Source organism: Lepeophtheirus salmonis, unplaced genomic scaffold (assembly GCF_016086655.4).
Source record: "Lepeophtheirus salmonis unplaced genomic scaffold, UVic_Lsal_1.4 unplaced_contig_487_pilon, whole genome shotgun sequence".
NCBI lineage: Eukaryota > Metazoa > Arthropoda > Copepoda > Siphonostomatoida > Caligidae > Lepeophtheirus > Lepeophtheirus salmonis.
Window position 1 is genome coordinate 16,083 of NW_027294566.1, and position 22,782 is coordinate 38,864.

The 22,782-nt window shown below is 34.0% G+C and overlaps 1 protein-coding gene, 2 long non-coding RNA genes and 1 pseudogene across 5 annotated transcripts; 1 reads left to right on the forward strand and 3 right to left on the reverse strand.

The window, feature by feature from the left end:
* Nucleotides 1–2,413: 2,413 nt before the first annotated feature.
* Nucleotides 2,414–8,506, reverse strand: LOC121131360 (NEDD8-conjugating enzyme UBE2F pseudogene; annotated as a pseudogene).
* A 3,246-nt stretch (nt 8,507–11,752) lies between these two features.
* On the reverse strand, nt 11,753–15,521 carry LOC121131358 (uncharacterized). Of its 3 annotated transcripts, none has more exons than XR_005869033.2 (3): nt 15,353–15,521; nt 12,115–12,463; nt 11,753–12,053 (listed from the first exon to the last, which is right to left on the reverse strand). It is a non-coding gene; the product is annotated as an uncharacterized lncRNA (long non-coding RNA). The 3 variants fall into 3 exon arrangements; XR_005869031.2 differs by having other exon boundaries at nt 12,115–12,478; nt 15,335–15,442; XR_005869029.2 differs by lacking the exon at nt 15,353–15,521 and having other exon boundaries at nt 12,115–14,935.
* Nucleotides 15,334–20,997, forward strand: LOC121131361 (uncharacterized). Its single transcript, XR_005869035.2, has 3 exons — nt 15,334–15,427; nt 15,517–19,371; nt 19,425–20,997. It is a non-coding gene; the product is annotated as an uncharacterized lncRNA (long non-coding RNA).
* A 918-nt stretch (nt 20,998–21,915) lies between these two features.
* Nucleotides 21,916–22,434, reverse strand: LOC121131357 (protein FAM200A-like). The gene has a single exon (XM_040726827.1). The coding sequence runs from the start codon at nt 22,432–22,434 to the stop codon at nt 21,916–21,918; it is 519 nt and encodes a 172-aa protein (XP_040582761.1).
* Between the last annotated feature and the right edge of the window lie 348 nt (nt 22,435–22,782).

A 22,782-nucleotide genomic window follows, 5' to 3' on the forward strand; every position in this document is an offset into this window, starting at 1 on the left:
ACACTGTACCGTACATACATTATCATCAACTGGTTATATATCAATTTAATCCTTTTAATCACTTTTTTGAACTGTTTAACAGAAAATAAAACTTATAACCATGTTAAATTTTAATTGAAACACATTAATATGTTTCATATTTTTGTATAGATAGTTATGATATTTAAATCATCTCTTTGAATGAAAAATCTTATACTACAATATTCAAATATGAAGTGATAAAGTACAAGCCTGAAGAAAAAAAGAACGATCCAATGCTTAAGTTTGCACATTTATTCTTGAGTAATTCTAAGAATTCAATAGTTATGAGTAATTTAGTCAGTTTTTATGTTCTTTCTTTATCTGAAATAATAATATCCTTTGAGTATTCTTCATTTGATGTGAATTAAAATACTATAAATTACACCAAAAAAAATACGGTTGGTGGCGCTTCAAAAATTAAAAGATGTAATGTCAAAAGTTCCAACCGTTCCTCCTAGCGTTTAAAATATTACGTGTAAATACCGGATGTAGAAAAAGTTCTGAAACCTGCCTCTATCTTGTCATTAAAATTCTCATAATTAATCGGGATGATGTTCTACATAAAATTTTTATTTCATAATATTTTTTATAATCACAATTCCCATTAATTATGAATATGCCCAACATCAGTTTCAATGACAGCCTCCAACCACCTAGGAACCCTTGCACACATTGCTAACGTAGTCCTTTTTTTCATTATCCTCCACTGCTGGTTAATGTAGCTCTTCAGAGCATCAATATTCAGGTGGCAGACTTTGCAGGCTTTCTCTAAATTTGCCACCATATGGAGTATTACAATATATTCAGATATTGGCTCTGAGAGAGACAAAGGTTCTCAGACAAGAAGTTCATGTTACTACCCATCCACTCTTGTACAATATTAGCAGTATTGGGCGCTAGGTCCCTCCTGAAATACGTACGTGGTCTTGTTGACTTCTTCAAGGTCTTGTTGATCTATGGGACCATATTTTTACCATCAAGTAGTCTGCCGTGCATAACCAGTATCCAAGAAGAAACCAAATTGGTGGTATTTTTCTCTACTTGATGCCATAACCCCAACATCATCACACAGGCCGGATGTTTGGACTTTGTGATTGTCTTGAAACTGTTGTAAACCTTTTCAAAGCATACCACCCGATTATTTTGCTTGTTGTAGACGGCGTCAATGGTAAAGTTATTTTCATCATAGAAAAAATTGCTGTTGTGCTTAAAATCATTCAAGAGTTGTAGACATCGCTGAGGACAGAGTTCTTTTGACGTTGGGACAGGAGTGGTCTCTCAATTCTTCTAAGTGACCTTCCTACAACCTTTCTTATGGCCAAGCTCACAGTAGACCAATGTCCTTCTTGTTCATGGTGTACTCTGGACATTTCCATCATTGGGTTGACTTTTTTTTAGAAGGTCTCAATACATTTTGTACAGCCGGTATTAATCTTGTATATTAGTAAGGAAAATATTTTTAGTTAGTTAGTCTGGGAAAACTCTCCTTTAACAAATGAGCGTATATAACTAAAACTCAGTTCATAATGTTAAAAAAGAAAAAAAAGTGAGTACATATATAAAGTTAATAAAACAAAGTTTGTCTAATTGTTTGTCTGAGGAGAACTAAAAAAATATATTACAAAAAACAAAACAATTATGTTGATACTAAAGTATATTAAAAGAGAAAATTGGAGCACATATTTATACTAATAAAGCAAAGTTTGCCTGTCTGTTTTTTTGATGAAAATTAATTGCAAGCAATGCCGTGTAATTTGCTAGTATATCCCAAAATTATTTGTAAGTTTAAGTAATATTAGTAAAAAAATTAACTGAGATACTAGAAATAACAAAATCAACATTTATGTGAGATTGTGCAAAATTCATTCTCACAAAATTTCATATGTTAAAGTTATAAACTAGTATACTACCACTTCAATGAAGATTCTAATTTTAATGAAATAAGGAATACCATTACAAGCAATATTAAAAATACCTTAACAGATAGATATCCCACAAACTTAATTACAATTCGAAAACTTAAAAGTGAATGGGGAAGTCTTTAATTGGCTATAATTGCCACTTATACCCCCTAGATACAATTGCAAAAAGTGTCAAGACAGCTTTAAAGAATTTAGAAAAAACGAAGGGCAAAGTTTTTGGTAATGATTACATGGGTGGAAACTTGATTTATAACATAAACAAGTTAAGGTATAAAAATGGTAAGGAAGATCCTAAGGGATTTACAATTTTTCTTGAATGTAAATTTAAATATATTAAAATTTCGTTTATGTTTTTCCAACTGTTGTGTCTTGACGAGGGAGAGACACAAACTTATTTATAGTTGGAGAGATCCAGGATGACAGAGAGACATGAGGAGAAGAAATCACGAGGAGGAATAATACAACACTTATTTATAAGATCATGTGTATTCTATATAATAAAAACCATACTCGTAATTTATTTACAAAATACACGACTATTTATACTATGTAAAATACAGTACTTATAAGAACAAGGGGAAAGGAAATATGAAATACATTACATCACACCCCAAGCACCAAATCCATGACGGTGCTTACACAGGTTCCGCTCCATGAATAGCAGCTTATAGATCAGACCATCCATGTCCAGGCGCGGACAAACCATTCTTTCTTGTACAGCAAATTTTTATCTCCATAGACGAGCCGTGCTCTCAGCACGCGCACCTGAGAAAGGAGAACAATACTCCTCATAGAGGTTTTAGGGACACGAGCACCCTGCTCGTCCCTGGGAGACATATCGATCTTGTTCAATGTACCCTCATCCAACTCAGGATGATCCAGAGGAGAGACCGTTGCACATCCATTATCCAATGATGTGAACGGGAGAGTAGGAACAGCAGAGAACCAAAACTGCGTAGGACTAAATCCACTTTTAATTATGTGGTCCCTGACCCGGACACACACTTCACTTCTTGCAAGTGACCAAGGTTCTTTTCTTTCCTCCACGAGGCCCAAACTGAGGCACAGTCCATATTGCTCCGCCTTCTGCAGACGAACGAGCGTTCTCCCTATTGACGAAAAAGGGCTACCCAACTCCAACAGGGCTAGCTTCGCCGACGATCCCACAGCAGGGAGGTCACGTGATCCTGATCCCATCTTCGTCGCCAATGTTGTGTCTTGACGAGGGAGAGACACGAACTATATAATATAACACTTATTTATAAGATCATGTGTATTCTTTATAATACAAAACCATACTCTAATTAATTTACAAAATACACGACTATTTATACTATGTAAAATACAGTACTTATAAGAACAAGGGGAAAGGAAATATGAAATACATTACATCAACTGAGAGTTTAGGGACTGGAATGACATACATAATGTCAAAGTATGAAGTAAATCCAGTTTATCATTAATATTATTATGGAATAATTTAACATAATATTAGTTATAGTAAATATAAAAATTTGACTTTAACTATTTAACACATTCTATAAATTTAACACAATTTTATATTTCAAAAAATATTTTGACTTTAATCTTGATAAAATATTAAATTGGTAATGAAACTACCACTTAATTACAATAGCTAAGCGGTAATACATCATTCTAAAAAAAGTCATTTCGCACAATTTGGTTATGATTTATTATATTAAATATATTTTTGAAACTATAATTTAAAATTGTTATTACTGTATGTTTAATAAGATAATATATTTATTATTATTAATATATAATTTGAATTTCCATCCTTAAATAAATGTAAAGTTTAAACAACTGGAAATAAAGAATCGCAATAAAACTCGCGCTCACTTTTTTTCTACACGAGGAGGCTGACACATTCTTCCTTTGTTTTATAAATTATAATAAAAGAAAACGTGGTTCACTAAAGTTAATTTTTTTTGTTATTACTTAATTAATAATGGTGTACAAGTATTCTGCTCCTGGATGCAAGTAGGGCTATGACGGCATTACTAAGGATCCGGAAATGAGCTTTCACAAATTCCTCATGAAGGACTCCAAAATTCTAACCAAATGGCTTAGGGCCATCCCAAGAGATACGACTTACTAGACACCAACAGCAAATTCAAGACTATGCAGTCTGCATTTGAAAGTGACTGATTTTATTACTGAATCTTAGATCAATCCCGTGATAAAGGAAAATCACTCCAACGAAGGTAAGCAATGCTCCCTAATACTATGAATATTGCTTGTGAATATCTGAGACGGCTCGTTTTTTGCTAAATTTCCTTTCAAATATTTTTAGAAGCACTGTCCAATGTTTGTCAAATGTCTGGACAACGAAATTATAGCATAATTCAGAAGAAAAAATTCCTTGAGTTACCTGAGAAGCTTTATAAATATGGTTCAAAGTTGTTCGAAGGACCATGTGAGGATTTTAGGCCTCTCTCAAATACCTCAAGGATTGATAATAAGTGGACTGTAATAACTTACTAATATAATATATAACGCGGAATAATAACAACGGACGTGTGTATAGTTGAAGATGTATATTTCAAGTGCTCAACTTAATAATAAGAGGAAACGCAGTTTCCCTTCAAAAGCATGTATGTAAAAATCCCTCCTACGTGAGGTAGGGGAAACAAAGGGAAAAAACCTCCACGCGAAGTGAGGAGGGAAAAATCCACCTGTAAGAAGAACAATAGAAAAACCCGCTCTTTTGTTGGCGGGAAAACTATGTGCATGAATCATTCATATTTTTGATCCTATGCATGATTGGATATGTGAGAGATCCAGATTCCGACAGTGGGATACCCCTTAATTTCTTCATCAAACTTAAAAAGAACTTCGTATCCCTCTTTAAATTATGCATTCCACTTCCTGACTTTCTGCATATGTATTCTCCATTTTTTCATCTTAGCCAATTTAAAAACCAGGCTTCTAGAACACTTAACAATATCCGTAATCTTCCTCACATCAATTCCAGCATCTAGGAGATCTGAGATGCGCTGTCTTTTTGTTTGTTGCTCGCTCATGATTATGAAATGACTAAATGATGAGTTTGTTTATGTAAAAAGGACGGCAGAAACAGAATATCAAAAAATTAACAAATGTATTAATTAATTAACACTTGTGGTTTTGATTACACATTTTCTTTAACAAATGGAAGAATAAAGCAGCACAAAGTCAAAAAGGCCTACAAAAGACACATATTTGTATCATTTTTTTCTTCCAGTATCAAATGAGTGATATAATGCGTCAATATAGGTTTAAAATAAACCAATGGATCCATTCAGTCTTCATTTAAAAAAATATTTATCTAAATTCGTCTTGATTTTTAAGATAATGATATGCAGCTTCACTATTTAAAGGATCCTCAAAGTTCAACAAATCCGAAAAAAGGGAGCTTAATCCCCATATCACATCTTTCGGTTTACGAGTTGGCGCCCATCCTGAACCATTGACACTATTTTGACGAAGAATTGATAGACAAACATCATTACTTTCATTTATATTAGAATGCCAAAGTTTTTTTTTGACATCTGACTATTGGTAGAACAATGTTGAAGTCCTCACATAATATTTATAAGTTAGGTGATAGTAGACGGGAACATACTCATAAGAAGTGTTCTATTATATGTTTGTATTACCGTGTGCTTAAGATTCCCCGAGGAAAATTGACATCAGCTGAAAGTTAACTTCAAATATACCTCATTTATGGGTGATTCATCCACCCATCTAAGGACCCGTCGATACTTTTCCTATCTGCAAATACCATATCTTCCAGAACAATAAAGCATCCCTCCTAATTTTTCAATACTTTTTTATAATGACAGATTCGATGACGGCCACTACATATGTTCAAGGGTTTTTCTGCAGAAGGGAAAACTCCCATGTTTAGATGAAACGGATTGGTGAATCACAAAATATATAGTATAACTGCTGACAATCTTCCTAGATTCGTATAATATTAAATAATGACATTACTTAAAATGCCAAAAATTAGAATTGTAAGTTTTCAGACGATAAAATGTTCTATTATCATAAAACGGAGTAACTAGCAAAGGAGGATGACACACCTGCAAAACAGTAATTTATTTTACCACAACTAGGCAAATGGTTCAAATTCAATTACAGAAACTGAGTAGTATGTACCACCTCGGGAATATACGATGTGGCGCAGGTTAAAAAAGTTTCTATTTCCGAAATTTAAAAATATAGAGAGGCGTATAAGCAAATAAAAATTAAGGTTAAAATTTCAATTATCAATGATGAAAATCCAGCGTCGAATGGGTATGTTAAAAAAAAACCTAAAATCAACATGGTAACCCTGACAATTTGAAGAATGTTTTTGAGGAGATAAAGAATAATGCTCGTAATGTTTCATTAGATCAGCTACAATCAGCTGTGACAAGAGACATAGGAGAAAAGGATATAAACAAGGACATTTGCTAGAATTACTCCGATGTCGATCCCCAATTCAACTCTGAGTCCAACAAGGACTTACATTTATAACTCCACATTAAATCCTCAGGGTTACGCACCGTCTTTTATGAGCACACACGAATGTTTCATCAGGTTTGGAATATAATTGAATCTGTTTAGGAAAGGATATTGACTACTGAAGAGTTAAATAATAATGACAACTGCTAAGGAAAAGAAAATTCCTTCTTAATATTACCAATTAAAAATTAACGGGCCAGCTAGAAAACACACCGGATTTACATCATTGTGACAATCATCATGCTTGCTTGTGCTGCACTCTAAAAAAACGAATAAGGATCATTGAAAAATTACTGCTAGCATTCTAAAAAAGATTTTCCTTAGCCTTCCCCTCTTCACTTTTTCTACATAGTATCCAAAGACATCTTCTACTCCAGGACATGAAAGAAAAATTAAGACGTCATAATATCAGACATTACTACAAGGCTTCTTCTTTTCCTAAAGAAAACATCCTCTCACAATCATTCTTTAATAGAGTAGGAGGGAAAACGAACCTTCAGGCCCTGTTTGATGTAACAATCAATACTTTCTGAATTTCAGTTCCTACTATAGAGCGTTTTCATGTGACGTTAGCATTGTTGATGTCAGCATTTTTGGGGCCGAAACAACCAAGTTTTATAACAAGAATAACCCTTTAGCATAGTTTTATTATATATCTGACCCCAAAAATGTATTAAGAATATGTTATAACATCGCCATATTATCTTAACTATTACAAAGGAAAGAATAAGATATTTTTCTCTTTATCCTACTTTTTTTCGTCCCTCATTTATAATAATTGTACAAAATCTAAGCATTTTTAGAATATTTAACTTTAATTATATTCAAATATCCCTGTTAATCATTGGCATGAACTAGTATTCATGATTCAATGCAGGTTTTTTTAAATTCATAAAGCCATTTAACGAAGTTTCGTGAATATTTATTGGAATTTTGTTCATTATATCGTGTAAAAATTTCAACATGGAGCCTCAAAACTGGCGTCTCCTTCAATCATGATGCTATTACTGACGTCAGCCAAAGCACTCTTATGGGGGAATTAGACGTTCAGAATAATGACATTTGAGTTTTACAACTATGTAACATGAATAATACTGTAATAGCCCGAACTGTCTGGTCCATGGGTTCGTCGGATACATAACTGTATTAGAATAGAATTATTTTTCTCTGTGTCAATAGTGGACTGTGGGATTCTAATAACTTTGACATGAAACCAGGAATCCCAGCAGCACACAGGGCATTACGCACTCCTCCTCCAGCCAATAAATGAGTATATCCTCGGCTTATCATTCTAATGACCAATGACAACGCGATGACAGGACAGATATAAACAAGGAAATCATGAAGGACGATGGGATCTAAGAATTTGTTTTGGATCCTTGAGGTATATTCTCATCTATTTCCGCTACTTCTTTAACAAGGAGTTGATCTCGAATGGAAACACAGCGTCGAGAAGAAGAAGAAGCCGACTTCTCCACTTCCTCTTCTTTTTTAAGGAGTATTTTGGTTAAACTTATCATTATTTGTTTGATTTGAGGATGTGGTTGTCAAACATTCAATTTTTCGCAGGAAATAAGCTCTTGTTCCTTTCTTCGAGTGCAAACATTCAATAAGGAATTCGATTCCCTTCACTTCAACTCCTTCAATTAATCAAGAAACCGAAGAAAAAAAAAGAAGAGAGATAACTCCAGCAAGGAACAAGAAGGGAGCCAGAGCTGCTAGGCCTTGACTCATTACAGCCCACAAAAGGCTTGCTAGGTAGCTGCAACGTATATATAAATTAATATAATCTACCTTGGGTAGCTGCTATATCTAATGGCGTGCATTCATTTTAGCAACATTTATTTCAGCGAGGGTCATCTTAGCAACATTCATTTGGGCAAGCTTCAATTGAGAAAAGTTAATTTCAGAGCACATTTTCATATGTGAATATTATGAAATAAATTACGTCATTATTAAACGTCATCGTTCATCACCCACCCACGGTATTCAAAATCAAATGGGAGAAATCTCGAAGGAACAACTGAGGCTCTTATCGGATTTCGTCTTAACTCCGTAAGCTTATGTGGAGGGATGAATTTACAAAACATATTGAGTGGGATGGCATTCGAACACTTCGATCGATGGGTTCTCTAGGAGTAGGATCTTTATAAAAGGATGTGCACTATCCGATCATTTTCGTTGTCCAATGTTATAACAGTAAACCTTTGATTTATTAGCCATTTTTGACTTGATTTAAAACTATATTACTTGTATTTAGTTCTTTTTAGGAGAACGCTTCACCGGAGTTGGGACGGGTTTTTAGGGTGCTCTTTCATCACTCTGCTAGCTTCATTGAATGCAGAAATATTCGTCATTCTTAAAGGAAGAAATAAACCATAGATAGTCTCTATAGAAGGCTCTGTTTTTTAACAATAAACACAACATTTGCCAATTTTCTATCAAGTATTATTTAATATGATACGAATAACCAATTAAATATCCCTCTTTGGATGGCTATGTTTTCCTTAACAAAAGGACATAGATTTGAATGTAACCTTCATAAATTAATATAAGTTCTATTTTTTCAATTTATTTTAAGTGTGTCGTAGAAATAAAGCATTTGGCCCGCCAAAAGGCACTGCCGGATAATTTATTCATCTTTAGTTATTATGACTAACAATAGGCAGATAAATTTTCTTATAATCATTTCAATTATTTTCGAGGTATTTTTTATCTTAAATTTATAGAAAAGCCCAACACCCTTTGTCGTGGATTGCAATATTCAATTCAAGGATATATTCTTGCACTTTGCTGCCGGTAGACACCATTCTCAATTTTATATGATTTGGTATCCAAATAAAGGAATGCATCATGCGCCTGTAAAACAGAACTTGTATCTAAAATCATGGTGAAGAAGATAATAAATGATTTATTTACGTTTCAAAATTTTAAGAGCTAATGAATTATACGAATTAAAACAGTCAAGAAATTTCTTAAGGTTGTATTAATCTTTTTTACAGAGGAATTACTCATTAAGGAGTCTTATAAATTCGAAAGAGACATCCATTTAAAATATTATTTCTTTATTTATCAAATGATGAATAATTGAGTGATTTGCTTTATCAAGTGCGTCCCCAGGATTTTATTTTGGGGGCTTAGGTTTTTTGGAAAATATTTCAAACACTAAATTTTTGCCCCCAGATCTAAATTTGATAGAATGACCTTTAATTTTTTAGAAAAGCAAGAACATTATTATCGAAAGGTGACATAAATGAATGCAATTTCTGATAATTTAGTCATAATGGTATTAATTTGTACTAGAACAAGCCAATTTTGAATTACTAATTGATTGAGATTTATCCAATTTGTTTAACGTGGTTTATTCATTATTAAGTTACAACGATTTTAGCAGTCATCATTTGTATCATAATTATACAGTTATAAAAAATGGAATTTATCAAAAGCTGCCGAAGGGCTAATCATCTTTGCTTTCAAGGCTATATCTATAGGTCGGATAGGAAAAACTTAAATAGTTTGAATTGGAGGTGTGTTGAAAATGGTTGTTAAGGCCGAGTTAAAACAGGACCAAACCCGGATGTTGGAACATAATCACATTCCTGCTCCTGGAAAAGTACGGGTAAAAAACCTAAAATTAAACATTAAAAGTATGGCTCTTTCCTCGGTTGAGCCTCCAGAAGCTCTTATAAGGGGTGGTGTTCAAAATATTGGAGATGAAGCTTCCATTGTCATTTGGAAAAATTTTAATTTAACCCAAACCATAAGACGAATAAGGAGATATAACAGTGCTCCTCCATCGCCAGTGTCTAGGTGTGGATTTGAAATCTTTCAAACTCAGGAAAATCAATTTTATTATTTGATTCTGGATCGATGGATGAAATCGAATAATTATTTATTCAACTAAAAAGTGTTAAGAAATAATGAGCAGATACCAACATTGGTTTGTGGATGGAACTTTTAAAGTTAGTCCGATTATATTTTACCAATTATTTACAGTACACGTACTAGTCATGGACACAGTAATTCCAGTGTATATGCACTTCTTCCGAACAAAAGCCGTGATACATACAGCAGATTTTGGGATGGGTTAATGAAGAACACATACGGAATTACATTTAATTCCATCAGTGTATTAGCTGATTTTGAAATAAATACGATATCTACAACTAAGGAGGTTTTTCCTTTGACTAAAGTTGTTGGATGTTTTTTCATTTGGGCCAGTCGTAGTGGAGGCAAGTTCAGAAGTCAGGGCTACGACAAATGTATATTGAAAATGAGGAAATACGAATTAAGATAAAGAGTTTTATTGGAACACCAGCTTTCCTACCTCATGATAGAATTATCAATGTTTTTGAGATCCTCACAGAAATCTTTCCTGAGTATCTCAGAGTCATTGCCAATTATTTTGAAGACAATTACATCGGTCAATATATGGGAAGAACTAGGAGAGAGCCACTATATCCACTAGCTTTATGGAATATGAATATACGAACAGAAGAAGGTTTGCCTAGAACAAATAACTCTGTAGAATCTTGGCATATGGCTTTCCAGTCTTCCCTGCAATGCCAGCACCCTTAACTTTGGAAGCTTCTCCAAACCATTATTAACGAAAATGGATTACAAGAAGTTGTCTTTCAACAAATTATATCAGGATCAGTTCCTTTGCACAAAAAAAATAAAAATATAAAAGAATAAATGAGGCACTAAATAATTTAATTCAAAATATAAATAATTTAATAATTCTTAATTTTTTGCGTGGATGCGCGCTAAATATAGAAATGAATGTATAATTTGAAAATTGAATTTGTCTTAACTTATTTAAATATATAATACCACTTCGTGGTAAATATCAGGAGTCGTTGCCTAAGAAAAGGGGGGAAGGGGGCGTCGTTGTGGACGAAAGTAAATCAAAAGATGGATGACTAAACGAATGAAAAGTGTATTATTATTGCCAAGATCCCTCTGCACACTAAAAAAGTAAAGATAGTAAAACGATAGATAAATAAAATTACTATATTTACAAGTTGCAAGTAATACTAATATGCCACGATATACATATATCCAAGTAAAAATACATCACATCAGCTAATTAACTGATTAAATATTAGACCTTTAACCATTAAATGTTTTTGTTGCACACATGAAACATACCAACCAACACCTATTTGATATAATATTCAACATGAATGTGTCAAACTGAAACAACCATGTTGGTAAGTGTGAGTAGATATTCGTATGATATTGATGTTGCATCAGCACACGTGCTAAATAGTTAATTAGTCAATAATAAAACAACATTTTAGGGTTAAAGAATTTTTTATATCTAATTCAGAATAAGAGACAATTTATTATATTCTATAATTTGTAACTTCTATAAAAACCAATCAACATAATAGTCAATTAAAGAAAATCATCATCTGGCACAATAATTTAACTATCATCCATGAATAATCAAGATTTCAAGAATCAAAACTGTCAATAGTTTATTTCTTCCTTTAAGAATGATGAATATTTCTGCATTCAGTGAAGCTAGCAGAGTGATGAAAGAGCACCCTAAAAACCCATCCCAACTCCGGTGAAGCGTTCTCCTAAAAAGAACTAAATACAAGTAATATAGTTTTAAATCAAGTCAAAAATGGCTAATAAATCAAAGGTTTACTGTTATAACATTGGACAACGAAAATGATCGGATAGTGCACATCCTTTTATAAAGATCCTACTCCTAGAGGACCCATCGATCGAAGTGTTCGAAAGCCATCCCACTCAATATGTTTTGTAAATTCATCCCTCCACATAAGCTTACGGAGTTAAGACGAAATCCGATAAGAGCCTCAGTTGTTCCTTCGAGATTTCTCCCATTTGATTTTGAACACTGTGGGTGGGTGATGAACGATGACGTTTAATAATGACGTAATTTATTTCATAATATTCACATATGAAAATGTGCTCTGAAATTAACTTTTCTCAATTGAAGCTTGCCCAAATGAATGTTGCTAAGATGACTCTCGCTGAAATAAATGTTGCTCAAATGAACGGACACGATATTTAATATCTCCAAGTGAATAGGCATATGGGGATGAGTGTTGTGTCGGTCCTTATTTATTCGGTCCAGTCCAGTATTAGGACCTCCCTATAGGTCCTTGGAATTTTTCATAAAAATATCGGTGATTTATTAAGCCAAATAAGATATATGAAATATGTATTTGGATCATCGCACATATCTTGAAGAAATATTACTTTTTCATCTAACGTCAATTTTCAGTTTTTTAAGAAAAAATGCCACCAGACAATGCTAATTGTACATAAAAATACCGACGAATTTTTTTTTGTTAGGTTGTGTTTCTTTTACAATTTCAATAAATGCTATTAACTATTTTTTTGCAAAATTAGTGCAAAAAAGGGTTTTGCAATTTTCTTCGCAATTTTCAACTTCGGAATTTTTTAAGTAAATAAAAAATGGACCTCTCATTTAGACAATTTTTTAGATGCATATATGTTGGTATGTTATTTGAAGTTTATAACAAATTACTTTTTATATTACTTTTTATAATTAATGTATGATGGTTTATTTTTTAGTATGTAGATTATATTTAATTTAAGCCTTCTATTTTAAACTTGGAACTTCAAATATATTTCGAAATACTCTTACTTTGTCGTTTTATTAGTTATTATTATGAGAATATGGTTCATAATGAATTACAATTTCATGGAGTGTGACGTTTTCAAATCTACTGTAACGGATAAAAAACGTCTAAGTCAATTATACGTAGTATATCTTTATTAAACATTTTGCTAATAAATACTTTTGTTATACCCTCAAAAATCATAATAAAGCAGGCAACTGATAAATACTTATGTGATTATCAGTGAGAATCACATCAGTATTTTAAACAATGACACCATATGTCTTTCTCCCCCCTTCTCCTCGCACGCGTTTTTCTCTACAATATTATCAACTATAATTATAATTACTAGCTAAGGATTACCCGGCGTTGCTGTGGTAAAGGAAGGAGAGGGAAATCATATTGAAAATGGTCAAATTAATCGAGAAAATTAAAAAAATATTCGGAAAATACTTCCTATATATATAATAAAAGTAAAATCTGTGCTTCAGTTCAAAAAGATAACCAAGATTGTGCGTCGATAGACGGCGAAACTAGTAGATGTACGCATATAGCTCATAAAATAAAAGTTGTAGACCATGAAAAGGTGCAGGGCTGAGTTTTTTTTTCCTGGAAACCTTTTGCCAAGGTCTGGAGAAAACCGTTCTAAAAAAACAGGGACGACAAAAACAAAATACTAACTTCACATCAATTAATAGGAAAAATGTATAAATTTACAAAAAGTTTTCTATATGTGTTGGCTAACTTTTTGCATTTTATAGTATGCAAAATTTTGCCGTATTGCTCTTTTTTTTACATAAAATCCTTATTGCGTGCTATTGACTCTGATGCAAATCAGTTCCTGAAATTATACTGGTAAAATAAACTTTTGAATAATACATTTTTGACTAAATTAAATTAGCATATTTAGGTTAAATATTTGAAATTTTTTAACAAGTGCAAATTTCAAAGATGGAGCCCCTTATTAGCAGCTATTGACTCTGATTATATTTAGTTAAATTAACTTGTGATTTATAATTTTTTGTCTAAATTAATTTAGGATAATTATTTTCTTGTGCAAATTTGGCATGGAGTCCCTTATTAGCTGCAAGTCTATATACTAATAATTATAATATGAATGTTCCGTTGTTGTAAAAAGATCCTGATAATTTTACACAAACCTATCAATATTTTTTTCGTACTTAAAAAAACAAAATAGTTATGAAGAATAGTGTTGTCGAAAAAATAACACTCGATAAATGGTTCATTTTTGCAAATATTGCAAAAATTATATAATAAAATGTTCCTGAAATAGAAAATACTCTTTTTATTAGTTTTCGTGAGCATTTTTTGGTATAAATAACGTCGTCTGGCGGCATTTTTTCTTAAAAAACTGAAAATTGACGTTTGATGAAAAAAAAAAAAAAAAGAGAGAAAAAAAAAAAAATTGAAAAACTATTCAAAAATGACCGATATTTTAGTTAAACATCAATTTTTATTTGGCAAATTTATATGCAAAGGAATCTCCAGACAAATTTCTACAAACTTTATTCCATATACTAATCCCATATTCGAATGAATGTTCATTTTTTCGCACTTGAAATAAGCAAAATTGCAATTTTCTCCGATTTCTTTTTAAGCCCATAACTTTTTTGATTTTGAATAAATTTAGAAAGCGTAGTAATTTGTATAGTTGTTTTCGAAACGCCAATCACTTATTGATAAATAACTCAACCCCCTATCTAGTCTCCTTGAGCTACAAAAACGGTTTTTGGGTTTAGGATAAGCTCCTCTTATATGTATGACCTCCCCTTAAATTGACACCCCATCTTTGCCTGTCCCAGCCTAAAAAAAAAAAAAGAGGAACCCATGCAAAATTTCAGTCTCCTAGGTTCAATGGTGTGGGAACGTATAAAGGACATCTACACACACAATCTCTCTTTTATATATATACAGATTTATAAGTATTTTCTAAATAATTTTCTCAATTAATTTGACCATTTACAATGTGATTTCCCTCTCTCTCCTTAGCCCGAGCAACGCTGGGTAATCCTTAGCTAGTAATACAATATAATAAGAACATATTATATCGTTACTTAGTTAAATAATTTATCCTATTATATAACTGAATAACATTGACGTCACTATAGTCCGATTATACCTTCTTCGAGGACCGACAATTAGAGCGGACTGGACCACAGTCCTAAATAAGGACCGACACAACACTAATGATGATATGAGTCACTTGATTATTGAGTTTCAGAGGAGGTAATGTACAATATTTGGAGGTCACACCTTCAATAGGAGGAGGATCTATTGGGTCTAAGAATAAGAAGAAGGGAGAATGAAATTGGACTTAGCAATGAATCAGTGAGTAAATCTTGGTGGTCGAGTTGATTTTCTCTTATTTCTTCTCTCTTTTTTTCTTTCCCCTCTCTCTTTCTCCTTCTTATGTTCAGTCACTTCAGCTACTAGTTTCTTGACTGGATTTATGCAAGAATCCTATATATTAGGTCGTGGCATTTCAGTTAACACTGCTAACCAGCCAGATGACGTCACGAACAGGATAAAAATCAAAATAAACTCCGTGATACTTCACACTTGACTTGACTGAGAATTAAATAAATTACTTTCCAATATAATTATAAAACATCCTTTGGATCTAAATAATCATGGACTTGAATCTACATGGAGAGAAGGTAACCAACGATATGAAAGATATTTCGTTAAAGTTTTACTTTCAATAAATAATTACTTGGGTGGAACCTCCTGAGTCCAACCCCATAAAAAAATAGTCATAAAATATGTGCAATCTTCGGTTGCAAAAGTCCTGATGGTGTCATATACCACAATTTTCCAAAGAACATGGTTCGACAGAGGATTTGGAAGAATCTTTGCTAGAGGAAGGATACATTTAAAGCAGAAAATGCACAAGTGTGTAGTATGCACTTTAATGATGGAAGCTACAAGAGGGGACCTGGAACATGAGCTTATTTATTTGACTCCCAGAAAGAGGCTAAAAACAGATGCAGTACCAAGTCTGCTACTTCCTACTTCCTCTGTTCCTAAGCCTGAGGATCAATGTGATAAAAAGTTCCCGAAAAATTTGCATGAATCAACATCCTCTCAAACTCCCAGCAGTGTCGATAATCAAGGTGAAGACCAAGTAGATTTTGTTTCACCTCGTTCCAGGAGGGAAATGAGGAGGCAGAACAAACAAATGATAACCAATTTATTGATAAAGGAAACGGAGCAAAAGAATAAGGATATTGGGATACAGACAGAACATTCCCTTTTTCTGGAAAATTCTGATAATCTCAAAGCAGAATTAAAGAAAACGAAAGCAGATTTATGTTAACAAAACGTCAAGGTAAATATTCTCACAAAGAAACTCGAGCTGCTTGAAGCGAAGGAAAAGAAACACTCCAAAATTGTAAGGACTCTTCATGATAAATGTACTCCAGCTAAGAGAGTTTTTACCCCTAATCAAAAATGGGTTAATTACTCAAAAGAACATATTGTTCCTGCCTTGATAATAAGATCAATGAGTAGACGTGCTTTTGAATATTTAAGACAGAAGAAAATCATGCAAATGCCAAGCAATCGAACTCAAGGGAGATGGCTTCAACATTTTAAAATGAATCCAGGATTTCAAGATGATAGCATCAAATTCCTTCAGGAAATGATCAAGACCAACACATCTCAATACAAGTTTTCTGTGCTATGCTTTGATGAATGTCAAATTAAGAAAAAATATGATATTGGCATGAAGACGCAAAAGATTTATGGGCCTCACTCTAAAGTTCAAGTTGTTATGATGAGAGGATTAGTTGAGAAATGGAAACAGCCGATCTGGTTCCATTTTGATACCACTATGACCAAGAAGCTGCTTGATTATATCATAATCAAAATGGAAAGCAATAGTTTTGAAATAAGAGCAATTGTTTGTGATCTTGGGAACCACACACTTCGTTCTCAACTTGGGATTGACAAAGGAAACTTTTTCTTCACCAATCTATTTGATTGCAGCAGAGTTGTCTACATTTTTCCTGATTCTCCTAATCTTCTCAAGCTCTGTAGGAATCATTTACTAGACAAAAGGTTTATGGTTCCTGCAGAGGATGGAACATTAGTCCCTCTTGTTAAGACTGATTTTTAGGGATTATTGAGGAAAGATTCCGGATAATTTAAAATTGCTTTTAAGCTTAAACCTCTTCACATTTACTGCAAAGGAGGAGCAAGACAACGAGTAAGATTGGCTGCACAAGTTTTGAGTAATACAGTAGCCAAAGCTTTCACCATTCATAGCCAAAGTAAAGAAGCGAGAGCCAAGGAAAACGCAGTAGAAATAATGAACAATTGGTTCGATGTAGTAAATATCAGGCAAATTTATGACAAGGTCAAGCTCAGATGTGCACTGAGTATCAATTTTGAAGATCAATTTATTGCCTTGGATAAAATGGAATTGTTTTTTTGATACATTTAAGGTCATTGGAAGGGGAAATGAGAGTGAATTGCCATGGCAGAGAGGTATGTGAGTTTCAATCAAATCAACTCGAGCCTTGTACCATGATTTGATTTCTAATGGTCCTCTTTCTTTCATTTTGATGTCCAGAAATAATCAAGATTGCCTTGAAATTTTTTTTACCCGTTTGAGAAGTGCTGGTGGTGATGATGATCACCCTGGAGCCGTTGGAGCAATGAAAAGGATGATAATTCTGGAAATTGGAAAAAATTGTGAAACTTTGGTGAGCAATCCGGCTGTTCAGATTGAAAAAGAATATGACGTTTATAGAATTGAGGATGAAGAGGAAAAAGAATCTGTAACAAAGCAAATCACTGGAGACATCTTAGATATCACAATTGGTGAAGAAAGCTGTTCAGAATTTGAATTTACGTTTGATATCCCTCATGAAGTTCATGTGGATTTTGCAATAAACCATCCACTAGATCAGTTCAAAAATGGGATCTCAACTTTGAGGGGCTCAGTTATATATCGGGTTTTATTGCCCACAAGATGAAACTTTTACATCCGAATTTGGGGAAGAAGACAAGTGACATATATTTGAATGATCATGGACTGACACTATGGATATATCATTTGTCTAGAGGAGGACTGATGGTGCCATCTGATAATTTTTTCGAATTGAAAAGTTTTCGACCAGAAGTTCAAGGAATTCCATTTACCTCTATTAGATCGTCATCCAAAAGTAATCGAACGTTTTTGTCAAGTTTTGGAACATTCCTTTGGAGGCAAGTATGACAAGGCTGAATCTATTCGCAAAGACAAGGACAATGATACGAATAAGATACCTCAATGCACAATTAGAATTTAATACTGGAGGGAGTGAAAAAATAAGAGGAAAAAAGTAAATCGGCCTATTTCAAGTTTAATTATAATTTAACCAAATATTCAATATAATATTAATTATCACCAAATAGATTATTTTTTATATGTATAGTATATAACTTATCTACGGCAAAAATCAATTCTTATTATTTCCTATGATCTGCATTATAAATTTATCCTTGAATAAAAAGTGAAGCACATCTGCTGTTCATTATGTAATCGTTAGTATAATACACAAGCCTCTAAATTTCATATTAGTGATATATTGTTTATAGTTGATGGAACTGGGGAGCCGAGGGGCCCAGGCCCTCCCAAGAATTTTAATAGTAATATGTATTACTTGTAACAATTAAGAAGCCAATAAAGGTGACACAGGAAATTTGAAATCCTTAAAATGGCTAGCAACCTCTCCCCAAGGAGAATCTTGCCACCTTCCACAGATTTGTTACTTCGTCTCCTTAATATTTTTAACTTATTGCATCTTTGTCATAATAGGATCTTGCTTGAAAAGTAGAAAAATGTCAAAGAAATATAACAATAATTTATATACTTAGTACGTTTAAACAATATAGCTTTATCCCGTCCATGACGTCACAATTTATTTATTTATTTTTGTTTGCATAGAAATGCCCCAACCTTTAACGCTTTAATATCCTTGGACCTTGGATTTATGTAGGAAAATTTCCTTTTCCACTAGATCAGATACAATGACATATTTTACTGCAGGACTAGAATGCTTCTGCGTGTGCGCGATAAAATAAAAAAAGACGTCCTATTCAAAATAATTTGAATATAAATCAAGCTCATTGAAATAGTTATTTCTACATAATATGAATTATTGATGAGCTTAAGCAGTTTTCATATTTGTATTATAAGAGTAGTAATGTGAGGAAAAATTCAAAATGCATCGTTCCACTTTGCAAAACGGGGTCCAGGTCATCAAGTGATAGTATCACTTATAAAGGTAGTATTTTTTGTCCTATCTGATAGAAAAACCTGTAAGTATCTATTTTTTAGGCGCTCCGACGATTAACTTTAGTTTAAATAAAGCCTCTGATTTAACCTTTGAAATCTATAAAGAAGGGAAGCTTCAATCCTCCTCTATTATCAGTCATTTATTAGCTTCTAATAGTATTTGTACCTGTTCTGAGGTTGTAAACATTTTAGCAACTCTCAAGAGTCTTCCAAAAACTTCAGACTTCCAACACATTGGAGGGAATAAAAAATATATACAGGCAATTTTGAATGTTCTTCCAGATATTGAAGATAAGACTTCAAAACCAATAAAGTTTTTGATAGAGCAGTCTTTAAATATATTGACTCCTATGAAAGGACGACGCTATTCACCTATTACGTTGACAGTAGCTTCTGTGTGGGAAAACATTTCTCCTGCATTGTACAAATACATAGCCCAAGAAGGACTCATCGCATTACCAACTACGCGTTATATAAAGATCTGTCGTCATATTTAAACGTGAAAATGGGAACGGAGTCTGAATCGTACAAATATCTGCAAATTAGGTTCACATCATTAAAATGGAACGATAAAAAAGTGTCCATTCTCATAGATGAAGGTTATGTAATGCAGCAAATTGAATACTCTAAAGGCAGAATCACGGGTTTGGAAAATATGGAGCCTGCAAAAACATTACTGTGCTTCCTCATCAATTGCATTTCTGGCCATTATAAGGGCACTGCTGCTATTATTCCTGTTTCTCAGATATCCTCTGAGCTAATACAGACATCATTCTACTCAGTTCTTAAGATGGTATCGACGATAGGGTTTGACTTTGTCTCAGTTATAACAGATGGACATTTCTGCAACAAATTTTTTTAGAACTATGTCGAAAATCCATATTCCAATGGGAATAGAATATACTTTTTGTTCGATATGGTTCACATTTTTAAGAATATTTATAACGATTGGCTCATTTGGAATTTTTTTTGAATGTTTAATGGAGTTGCAATGTCAGCGAATTTTAATCACATCCGTGAGTTATATGAAAAAGAAAGACTTCTACCGGTCAGATATGCTCCCAAATTAACGGATAACGTCATTCATCCAAGGACTATTGAGCGAACTTGTGTTAAACTAGCAGATAGTTGTTTCCATGACTCAACAATATCCGGACTAAGAACATTTGCAGAGACTAACCCAATGTGGGAGGTAACTTCTAACTTTTTATCCCTAGTCAAAGAATTCTGGTGTAGGATTAATGAAAAAAATGTATTTGAAGCTGTCCGCTTTAGGGACTGCAGTAATCTCTAAAAAATTTGACACTCTACTTTTCTTAAAAAAATTTTATAAATGGATTTAAGATTGGGAAAACTCAGGAAATTGTGGCTTTAGAACTTAAAGGACTGGATTATGTTCTATTAGGGAAAATTAATTCTGATCCTATCGAAGCTCGTTTTTCAAAATATCGCCAACTTAGAGCAGGGGTTCCCAAACTTTTCAGCCTGCGACCCCCAAAATAACGGTGCCAGAGACTGGCGACCCCCAACAACACTGGAGGTGGATTATAATGTTGCGCACAGCCACGCGCACATGCACTATGCGTGCGTGCTTGTGCGTGTCTGTTCTCCCAGACAGCGCGCACACACACAGGCCACGGGGCCCCGCTCACTCGACCAGAGAGACGCACACAGTGAGATCAGAGCTCGTTCACGTGAAGCAGCCGATCAGTGACTGACTGCTTCTTAACAGTTGAAACAGTGAAAACACAGAGTCTCTCTGGTCACAGCTGCTCAGAGATCAGCGCCGCAGCTTCTTGAACAGAGCAGAAGCTACTGGTGGTTTGTACCGAGTTTCTGTGTCCGCCTCCAGTCCGACCTGCTCTCACGTTTAGTTTTAATATTTCGTCAACTAAAATATATCTTTTTAAGCTATTAGGCTGCAGCTATATAATATTATTTATTTCAAAATAGAGTGCTTCTTATTTTATACATTTCATACATATACACACATTTTTCTCCTCTTCAGACGAGTTTGGTATTTTCCTTTGTTGTCACAGGTAAAAATAGCTAAAAAAATTTCAACAGTTGTCGTTCTATACTTTAATAATTGCAACAAACTATAGTTTTAATATATATAGTATAACTATATATAAAACTTTATAAGCTGTGTTATCAAATATGATTTGCGGCTCCAGACAAATTTGATTTGGGGGAAGAGGGGGCAAAACGGCTCTTTCGATAGTAAAGGTTGCTTACCCCTGGCCTATGCAAAACGGGCATTAATACAACACAAAATAACAACAGCCTTACAGAGATGAAATTATTTTATAGTAATTTGAGAAATAAAATACAACCAGAATACAGGGAAACTTTAAACAGCAGGACTGAGTGAACATACAATTATAAACAAGTGCGCAGGTAAGTCTTGTCTGAGAAAAACACAGGATCTGTGCGCTTATAACGTGCAACAGACACCTTATTGCTGCATGTGCAAAAACTTTACTTATTAGGGATATTATTTTAGCCTATTATTTACATTTCTTAAACACACCTAATGAGATGGGTGGGCAATATTCTTGGAGCAGAGCAAGTCCATTCTGGGCTTTATTTTAGAGACGGCCACTCGTAGATCCTCCTCCACGTTTAGCCGCGATCTGTATTTATTTTTTATGTAGGTCAGTGCTGAGAACGTTTTTTCGCACAAGTAAGTAGAGCCAAATGGAATCAGGAGATGCATAGCGGCCTTGGATAGCTGTGGGTATTCCCTCTCAACCGAAATCCAAAACTCCACCAGCGTCTTGGTGTTAAATGCTGCCTGTAAGGTTCTGTCACTTGACAGTTCAACCAATGCGTCCTCCAGGTCGGATGTGAGATGATAAGCCCTCGTAACGGTGAATGGTGATCTTATCCAGTCATATTTCTCTGGAGCAGTTTCCTCCGGAAAATACTTGTTGAAGTGTTCCAGGAGAGACTGAAGGTGCGCTGTGATGAACTTCTGCACAGTTTTGACACTCAGTGCATTTTCCTCGATGAATTCGTCCAGCTCAGAAAACATATCGAGACTCCCCATTCTCACTTGCCCTGACCAGCGCTCGAGTTTCCTCTTGAATGCGCAGATTTTGTCATTCATTGACAAGATGTTAGTGTTTTCACCTTGCAGTGCCAGATTAAGTCCATTTAATTTTTCAAATATGCAAGACAAATACGCCAGCCTTGTTATCCATGCAGGGTCATTGAGGTGGTCGGCGAACTGGGATCCATGCTCCATCAGAAAAAGGCGCACCTCGTCCCGCAGTTTATACAGGCGGCTGAGCACATTTCCCCGCGAGAGCCATCGGACTTCGGTATGGAACAGCAGGCCCTCATGCTCTGATCCCAGTTCGTTACACAGAGAGGCAAACAGTCTAACATTGAGTGG